Consider the following 9,516-nt stretch of genomic DNA (forward strand, 5'->3'; position numbering starts at 1 on the left):
TATCTATACCACCTGCCTTCATTGTCTACACTACCACCAATGACACCATACCTACCCACGTACCTATGCTGCCACACCAGTGTCCTCACTCACCCTCATTGTCCCCAGTGTCTACATCATCTACTCTCCTGTCAACACTGCCCTCTTAATCATATCGCCTACCTTCACATCATACTATCACCAATACCCACAACACTAACCCTCATGCCTACTCTGCTACCAAGGTGCATACCACTGACCCACATGTCTGCACTCTTTCCTGTGCCTATGCCATTTACTCTCATCACCATACCACTTAGTGTCTACACTACCTATCTTCGTGTCTATGCTACTGCCAGTGTGCACACCACCAACTCACATGGTGGCCTTGACTCAACCCAAGTTCTATTCCACTTACTCTCATGTCTACACTGCTCCCTTGTATCTGACCCACTCTCAATCTACAGTTCCTCACTATCTACCGACATTATCCAACAGAACTTCCTGTGATAATAGGATATTCTTTGTCTATGCTGTCTGATACAATAGCAACTAGCCTCGTGTAGCTATTGAGCACTTGAAATGTGGCTAGTATGACTGAGAAACAGAATTTTAATTTTTAAAAAATTTTAACGAATGTAAATTTAAATAGCCATATGTACCTAGTGGTTAACTTCAGGCTTATACTGCCTCCAGGTTATAACATGGCATATCACCTACCTTCACATGTACCACATCTATGTGGCTGTCCTGTTATCTGCTCCATATTGTGCTGCCTCATCTAACCCACTTCCAGTGTCTACACCTCCTATTCTTCTATCTGAGCTGCCCTCAGGACTCCCATACCTCTCTAATATCCATATCCCTGTCTTATCTCTACACTTATCCCCTGCCGGCCCCGGTTTTGCCTACCCCAGCGGCCAAAGTTGATCATGATATCAGCTTCTCCATCATGTATGCGAGAAAACCGTAGCGGTGTCACATTGCTCCAGACTTGGAAGGCACGAGCGAAGGCATCATCCACTGTCTCTGGGTCCAGATCAGGTGTGTAGCCAATGATCCTGGAGGTGGCAGAAATACATGAGTGTATATGCATGTGTGCAATTATATGCATATATGCAAGTGTGTGTATATGCAAGCATATACATGTGGGTGTGCACAAGTGTGCAGGTGTGTGCATGAGCATGCGAGTAGTGCATAGTATGTGCATGCACATAAATGTGCATGAGTGTGTGCAGGTATATATGAAGGTACTTCAAAAAGCTCATGGAAAAATAGAATTGAAAGATAATATAAATCTTTCCATGAACTTTTTGAAGTACCATTGTATGTGTGCATGTTGAGCAGAGTTCACTGTGAGAACAGCTCTCCCAAAATGCCTTGAGATCCTAGGAGTCCCAGACCACCCACCATTTCAGGCCCTGTCTCAGGAGTCTCATCTATCAATTCTAGCTGTGGGGTGGGGAAGGGGGCAGGGACATAAATAGTGCATTATGGGACACAGGGCAGAGATCTCACCCTTGGAATCTAGCACGAGCCATAAAGAGCAGAGCTCTTAGCCCAGTTAGCAACCAATTTAACAACTCTATAATATAAAAATCCAATTAGCAACTATGACATTATGATACTTATATATTGGTCCACAATTCCATGTTTATGCTACTCTCTGACCTTCTCCTGCCCTCCTTTCATCTGCTCCTTTTTCTCCCCAAGGCACGAAATTCTTTGGCCCACTTTTGATTATAGGTCATAAGACCCCCATTTCAGGAGAGGCTGTGCCCCACGCCCAGGAGGAAGGAATGCTGCATGGAGAGGTCAAGAAGAACCTGAACAAACAGGCCTTGCTGGGCTCCCCCACCCAAGCTGTTAGTGTTAAATCATAACCTTTTTGTCCAATCACATTTCTACACAGTTGTCCATGCTGGAATCACACCTATGTAATGAAGCTTCCATAAAAACCCAAGAGTACAGGGTAGGGGGAGCTTCTGGATCTTGGAGGGCGGCGACCTGGGAGGGCACGGAAGCTCTGCATCCCTTCCCCCGGACCTCAACCTATGCATCTCTTCATTTGTATCCTTTGTAATATCCTTTTGTAATAAACCAGTAAACCATAAGTGCATGTTTCCCTGAGTTCTGTGAGCCACTCAAGCAAAGTAATCAAACCCCAGTTAATAGCCAGTTGGTCAGTCAGAAGTTCCAGAGGCCTGGACTTGTGACTGGCATCTGAGGTGGAGGGCAGCTTTGGGAACTGAGACCTCAACCTGTGGGATCTGGCACTACTCCAGGTAGATAGCATCAAAATTAAATTGGAGGACACCCACCTGGTGTCCACTGAATAATTGCTGGCTTGCTTGGCAGTGGGGAGAAGTCCCCACACATCTGGTCACAGAAGTCAGAAGTGGGTTTTCTGTGTTGATGATTGTGTTTGTTGTTGAGTAAGAGCATAGAGGGAAAATACTACAGTTTATGTTTTTCTCACACCAATACAGATTGGTGTCAGAAATGGGATTTTCTAGAGTAGTCCTGGCTCACAGAAACATGTGGTTTGGGAAGAGAAAAGATAAAAGGATGGGGGATAAGGAACTTTTGATTCCTGGGTGGCCACATGACCACCCATGGTATGGAGCTGCAGTTGTGCTATAATCAATTACTGAAGGTCTAAGTTACCAGTGGAATTTAGAGATGGATCCAACTCCTGGGGAGTTGGTTCAATGGGTACATAAGGAAATGCAAACTAGTAAGAAAAAAGTGAAATACTCAATCCGTTGGTTACTGTTATGTTTAATCACTAAAATGAAAGTGAAAGAGAATGCTAGGTTAGATCTTGATGCTAAACCAAGCTCAGATTTCAACTGGTCTGAGTTTGGACACTAGCCTCAAAGCTGTCTTCCAAGGGAAAAATTATGGAGGGACAACAGAAAGTAATTCTAAGACCTGTGGTTACCAAGAAGGTAGTCAAAGCCTCTGCTCGTTCCCAACATTAAAAGGCTGCAAATAAGGTTGCTGTATATCCACTAGTTTGGAGAAATTAATAAAGTTAGAAGGCAAAGATTGCAATGAGAAATCTGATCTAAAATTACCTGGGGCAGTAGTCAGGCAGGTTACTCAAGATGAAGACTGACAAACAGACAAGGTCCCTTGGCTCAACCCCCTGCTTGTGACCCAAAGCCTTTTGCACTAGAGAGGGCAAAATGGTGAGGGCGTAAACAAGAAACTTTTCTGGTGCTTCTTGACACAGAAGCCCAATGCACTGTGATTAGAGTTGGTATCTTTGAACATACTTCATGCGAAGCAGTGTCTCTTTCACCTGATTGTATCATGGGGATGGACACTGTATCTTACTGGGGAATGTTTCCCCTACCTAGTATTGTAAAACAGAAGGCATGTTAATTTGCCCTTCTAGCAATATTAACTGGACTTGCTAAATGGGAACCAATAAGATTGCCCAAGCTCATAGATTGTAGAGTAGAAGCAGTAGTCGTGGTAGGAACAAATTCTCTTTAAGATTGCCCTATATGGAACCTAGACTGGGGCCTATGGCAAAAGCCTGTGAGCACCTCCCAGCGATGACCACTGGGACTCTGGACTGGAGAATTTAAATGGTTTACACAGGATTATGCTACCTGGGGAACACAAGGAGGAGATATCCACAATCAGGGAGGCTCTTTTTCCCTAGGACTGACTCTGGAACTACGTGAGGAGCTTCTGAATTCTATTGTCACTTGGACCATGCCCTATAAATAGCTCTCAAATGATGGACCAAATGCTGCTGGGTTTGTGGATGGCAGTTCCAAGGTGAACAGACAGCAGCCTGTTTGGAAGCTATAACAGTGAATGCAGCTATACTGCCTGATGGAACATATAGTCCACTAATTCTACACCTATGTCATTTTGTTGTATATGAACGGGAGTGGACTGAAGGGGAAGCCCTGGCTAGACTCGTATTGCTGCCACCCGGATCAAAAAAGGTAAAAAACAAATCAGCTCAGTGGGCTAAATTGCATGCTGTTTTCCTAACAGTGATGGAAGAATTGAACAATAATAAAAGCCCCTGTGCTTGAGTTTTTACTGACCTATGGGCAGTGACCAATGGCCTGGCCACATGGTCAGGCAGAAGGGCAATGGAAACCTGACCTATTAAAGGGATTCCCATGTGGGGAACAGCTTTACGGAAATTTGAGGGTAATATTAAACTAGAACATGTCAATGCCCATCAGAAGAGCCCCCTTCCAGATTTGGAAGTTGACAGGGACCACCAAGTGGACCTGTTGGTGTGCTCCCTTGAGGTGGCCACCTGGGTCCATGAAATGAATGCACACAGGAATACTGCAATAATGCAGAGATGGACTGGACCTAGACATATTCCTTGTGCACCAAGAAACTGTAAGTGTGTTTTTAAACCATATGTCAAAATTCCTAAGGGCCTGATGGGAGTGGGTTGTGCCTTCACCCCATCTGGCAAAATTTGGGGTTAACAGTGAATGCAACTATATTTCCTGATGGAAAATATAGCCCACTAGTTCTACACCTATGTCATATTGTTGTATATGAATGCAAGTGGACTGATGGGGAGGCCCTGGCTAGACTGGTATTGCTGCCAGCAATCAGATAAGCACAATGGCCAAACCTAATGTCTCCTCCAAAGACGAAAAAGTTGATGTATTAATAATAAAAAAAAGAAGAAATAATAATTGAGGGTAAAAAATGAATAAGTGAATTAAGTAATAAGGAAAACCCAATATTACATTAACATCTCGAAAGAAGCTCAGAGGGGCCCGCCCCACGCCCAGGAGGAAGGAATGCTGCACAAAAAGGTCAAGAAGAACCTGAACAGTAAGGCCTTGCTGGGCTCCCCAACCAGGCTGTTAGTGTTAGATCACACCCTTTTTGTCCAATCACATTTCTACAAAGTTATCCACGCTTCAGTCATGCCTACGTAATGAAGCTTCTGTAAAAACCCAAGAGCACCGGGTTGGGGGAGCTTCCAGATATCTGAACACGTGCCAGGTCCTAGAAGGTGGCACGCCCCTTCCCCCATACCTTGCCCTATGCATCTCTTATCTGTATCCTTATAATAATTACAATATAATGATTTATATCCTCTATAATAAATGGGTAAACATAAGTACATGTTTCCTTGAGTTCTGTGAGCCACTCAAGAAAACTAATTGAACAAAAGGAGGTGGTTATGGGAACCCCAATTTATAGCCAGTTGGTTAGAAGTTCGAGAAGCCTGGACTTGCAAGTGGCATCTGAAGTTAGGGGCAGTCTTGGGGACTGAGCCCTGAACCTGTGAGACCTGAAGCTACCTCCAGGTAGATAGCATTAGAATTAAACTGGAGGACACCCAGCTGGTGTCTGCTGAGGAATTGCTGGCTTGCTTGCCAGTTGGGAGAAGTACCCACACAATTGGTCACAGAAGTCAGAAGTTGGTCTTCTGTGCTGATGATTGTGCTTATTGTTGAGTAAGAGCATAGAGGGAAAAGCACTACAGTTTGTGTCTGTCCCACACCGATATAGCAATGAGTCAAGTTCCCTCTGCCTGCCCCAATGAACTCATCTAATAATAACAATGATAGTCAACATTTATTACTCTTGCTATGTGCCAAATACTGTGGAAGCCCTTTGTATGTGTGGGATCTAGCTTAGTTCCCCAACCAAACCTATGAGGAATGTTTCTTTAGCCCCATTTTGTAGACTGGAAAGCTAATGCTGAGAGTACTGAAAAGCAGCCCAATGCCCAATGGCTAGTAAGCGCAAGGCTCAAGTCTGGGCTTGTCTGACTCCATTTCCTATGGACTTTTGGACTTTGTCTGAAAACTCCCTAATATGTCAATCCCCTATAAGATACATCCTGGGTCCCCTGAGTGGGGAGACAAAGCCCAAGGGGACTCTGTGTCCCTCACCCCAAGGATCCCGCCTCCCCCAGCCCTGCCCTGGCACCTGTATGTGATGTCATTTTTGTCCCACTTGGGCTTGCGGGGGAAGTGGTTGTAGTTGGCCACATCTGGGTTGCCACAGCGCGGCTTCCGCATGGTCTCAATGGTTCTTCGGTCAAGATTACCCGTCTGGGGTAACCTAAAGAACTTCTGCATCTTCTTCAGTGTGTCCTTCAGCACAAACAGGTTGCAACTCTCCTTGGGGCAGCCGTAGAAGGTATTCAGGTATTGCTGAAAGAAATGAGCACCCCCACATTAGGATGGTATGGTATTGATCAAGCAAGCTGCAGCAACCAGTCCTCAGTCCAGCCCCATAGTCCAGATAGGACATTATCCAGGGGTTCAAGAGACCTGCGTTCCCAAACCAGCTGTGTCATTCATAACAGCTGAGTGACATAACAGCTGTAGATATCATAGCTACTGCATGCTGGTGCTTGGCACTGACTATATGCCCTGGAACTAAAGTCAATATGTGTTAGCTCATTTAGTGCTCACAACAACTCTATAATGTAGATATTGTTATATTCCCATCATACAGAGGGAATAAACTAAAGCACAGAGAGGTTAAGAAACTTGCCTAAGATCACACAACTCATAAATGGCATATCTGGGTTTGGCACCAAGCAATCTGGCTCCAGAGCCCATGCTTAATACTTCAGCACCCTTTCTTTACCTCCACCATCTCATTTATCCACCTGACAACTGGTGGCTAAGGGATTCTTCCCCTAGTTTTTTTTTGTAAAGAGATGCAAATGCTGTGTGCATATGCTCTGGCAGCAGACAGATCTGGCTTCAAATCCTGGGTCTGCCATTTCCTAAAAGAAAATGGTCCTGTCCTTCAGGGGCCATACAATTGGCTCTGCCCAAACTGAGGCCAAAACCAAACAGGACCCTGCACAGGTTCAGGGACCAACCAACTCATTTATTTATTCATGAATACTTTTTGATACCTACCATGTACTGTGCTACTGCTGGGGATAAAATAATCAACAAGACAGATGTTTCTAGTCTCTTAAGGTTAAAATCCCAGTGCAAGGAGGCTGAATGGATCACAAATGAATGCAAAATCAAATATTTGACAAGTGCTGTGTTGGGATGGTGAGAGGAGCCAGGAGACAGTGGCCCTAATCTTGTTGGGAGTAGTTAGGAAAGAGGAAATACAGGGTATAACAATATTAATAATATAATAGTAATGATGGGTAGCACTTATTGAGTGCTTACCATGTTCCAGGTACCCTCCTAAGTGTCTAAGATGACCTCTCCTCTAATACTGAAATAGGTACCATTATTATCCCCAGTTTGCAGATAAAGAAACGGAGACTTGGAGAGGTTAAACCACTTGTCCGAGATTACTAGGCCAATTGGTTTAGTGTGCCTCTTGATTTGAAGCCAGCCAGTCTAAGTTCAGAGCCCATCTTCCTAAGAACCCCTGCATTGCCTCTGCACACCTTGGGCTTCCGCAGGCTGTAGAAGGTGTGGGGACCCAGGTAGCTTTGACATCGCTCAAAAGCTCCACTCTCACCCCAACCAACAGCCATTTCATTATACCAGCTCCTTGAATAAAAAAAAGTAGCCCCCTAAAAATTTAGGGTGATCTCCCAACACATCTATCCAGAAGGGGCAGAGGACTAGATGCTGGAAAAGGGTGGGGTGGTGGGGAGAGTTGGAACATCCTGAAGGAGTTTCAGCGTGACCAGGGGGCTTGGAACTCCTGTCCTGCACAAGTTGGGGAGAAGGCTGGATGAGGGTAGGGGTTTCTCAGGCGGCTGAGGCAGAAAGGCGGCAGATGTCCTGTGGACTACAAAGAACATCTTGAGGGGTCCCTGGCCCGAGGCTCTTACAGAGTGAGAGGTGATGCCTCTCAGCTGCATCCCTCCTGGCCCCACTTATGCAACGCTGTGGCCACGGTGCCCCTGGAGCCAGGCGAGCGCTCACAAAACAACATCTGAGCCACAGCTCGGGAGCCCCGCCAGGAGGGAGGGCTCGCTGGCCGCTTTCCGACCTAACAGGGCTCCATCCTTCCCCGCCCGCCCCCGCCCCACGCGCCGCCCCACGCTCGGGGGCTCCTAAGCCTGCCCTTCCCTCTGTTCGTCCGCCTGGCGAGTTCCCTCCTTCTGTCCTCTGACCCCTTGGAGAAGTTCGAGGAAACTTTCCGAGGCCCAACTCTTGACCTTTCTGGCCAACTTGTCCATCAGGCTAGACGAAAAAGATGTGCTCTCTCTTCCCTCCTGCCCCAGTTATTTGCCAAACGGTTCCCTCGAGCTGTTTATCTAAGGCCTCTCTCCAGATGTGCACCAAAGGTTCCCAGAAGTTTGCCAAACCCCACTTCGGCCAGAGCTCCCACCCATCCTCACGTGTGCAGAAGTTTATCCAAATTGTGTGTCAAAGTACCCCCTTTGCAATTCCCCCATTTGCAAAAGAGACCCCTTTAGCTGTTTGCCAAAGGCCTACCAAGACTCTTGCCAAGGGCCCGGTTGCCAACTCCCCAGATGTATCCAAAAGTTGTTTGCAAAACCCGCCCCCTTGCCAAATCCCCCCAATACTAGACAATGTCCCCCTTATTTACAAAAGAAGCCCTTTCCAGCCGTTTGCCCAAGAGCCCCTCTCCCCGCTCCCGCTTGTTTCTCGCCCTCCTTGACGTGTCCAGAAGGTTGCCAAGTTGTTTATCAAAGGCCTTCTCTACTTAACAAAGCTCCCCCACCGTTTGCAAACGAAATCCCTCCTTCAGCTTGCCAAAGACCCCCCCAAGCGGTTTAGCAAGGCCTCTGCCCCACGCTGTGTGCCCACTGCGGGGCCTGGGAGAGGCCCCATCCTCTGCCTCCTAAGTGTGTCTAAACTTGGCTTGTTGAGGCCAGCGCAGCAACTCACCACCACAAACTCTTTGTCCGTTTTGGGGGTGAGATCGCCAGGGAACTTGATGATGGGCGCCGGCGCGGCGGCGGCCCGGCCCAGCAGGCAGCCCAGGACGCAGAGCGCCCGCAGCGGGCCGGCGAGCGCGCCCCAGGACACTCGCGCCTCCATCCTTGCGCTCCCAGGCCCCGCGCGTCGCCCAGGGGTCGCTGGCTCGGTGCGTGTGTCCGCGTCGCCGCCTGGCTGGCGTCTGCTCCGCCGCGCAGCGCTCCCTTCCGAGGGTCCGCTTGCTGGGTCCTCGGCTTTGCCTCTCTCAGCGGCTCATGGTCCGGCCCTCGCGCCCCAGCCCGCGCCGCCGCAGCCGCCGCCGCCGCCGCCTGTTCTCTCAGGTCCTGGCAATCCCTTTGTATGTTTAAAGCCCCAGATGCGCAGCCTCCAGCCACCGCCGGAGGAAGTCTGGATGCAGCGGAAACAAGGGAGGGCAGCCGCCAGATGTAGCCGGCTGGGCTGGGAGGGCGCGGGCAGCGCGGGGCGGGGAGAGGGGGGCGCACTTGGCCCGCCTCTCTCCGCCCCACCTGCCACTCGCACTCCTCTGTTCCTTTCAACGCTTCTTTTACTCGCCGCCAGCTACCCCAGGCCTCTGCCCTCACCGTCAGTGTTCGACCTCCCTACCCCACTTCCTCCCCCCCCAATCCGGGCGCACAGCCTAAGGACCCCCTTCTGGGAAGCATGTGGCATGATCCCTCTA

The 9,516-nt window shown here is 48.3% G+C and overlaps 1 protein-coding gene across 1 annotated transcript in view; it reads right to left on the reverse strand.

Moving 5' to 3' along the window:
• Positions 1 to 9,202, reverse strand: part of MMP2 (matrix metallopeptidase 2) — a 29,063-nt gene extending 19,861 nt beyond the window's left edge. Inside the window, exons 1-3 of the mRNA XM_063110429.1 lie at positions 8,787 to 9,202; positions 5,923 to 6,149; positions 892 to 1,040 (exon numbers count right to left, since the gene is read on the reverse strand). Of these exons, the coding sequence (XP_062966499.1) occupies positions 892 to 1,040; positions 5,923 to 6,149; positions 8,787 to 8,939 (529 nt within the window). The 5' untranslated portion in view covers positions 8,940 to 9,202. The remainder of the gene's footprint in view (positions 1 to 891; positions 1,041 to 5,922; positions 6,150 to 8,786) is intronic.
• Positions 9,203 to 9,516: the final 314 nt, after the last annotated feature.

Source organism: Cynocephalus volans, chromosome 10, assembly GCF_027409185.1.
Source record: "Cynocephalus volans isolate mCynVol1 chromosome 10, mCynVol1.pri, whole genome shotgun sequence".
Lineage (NCBI taxonomy): Eukaryota > Metazoa > Chordata > Mammalia > Dermoptera > Cynocephalidae > Cynocephalus > Cynocephalus volans.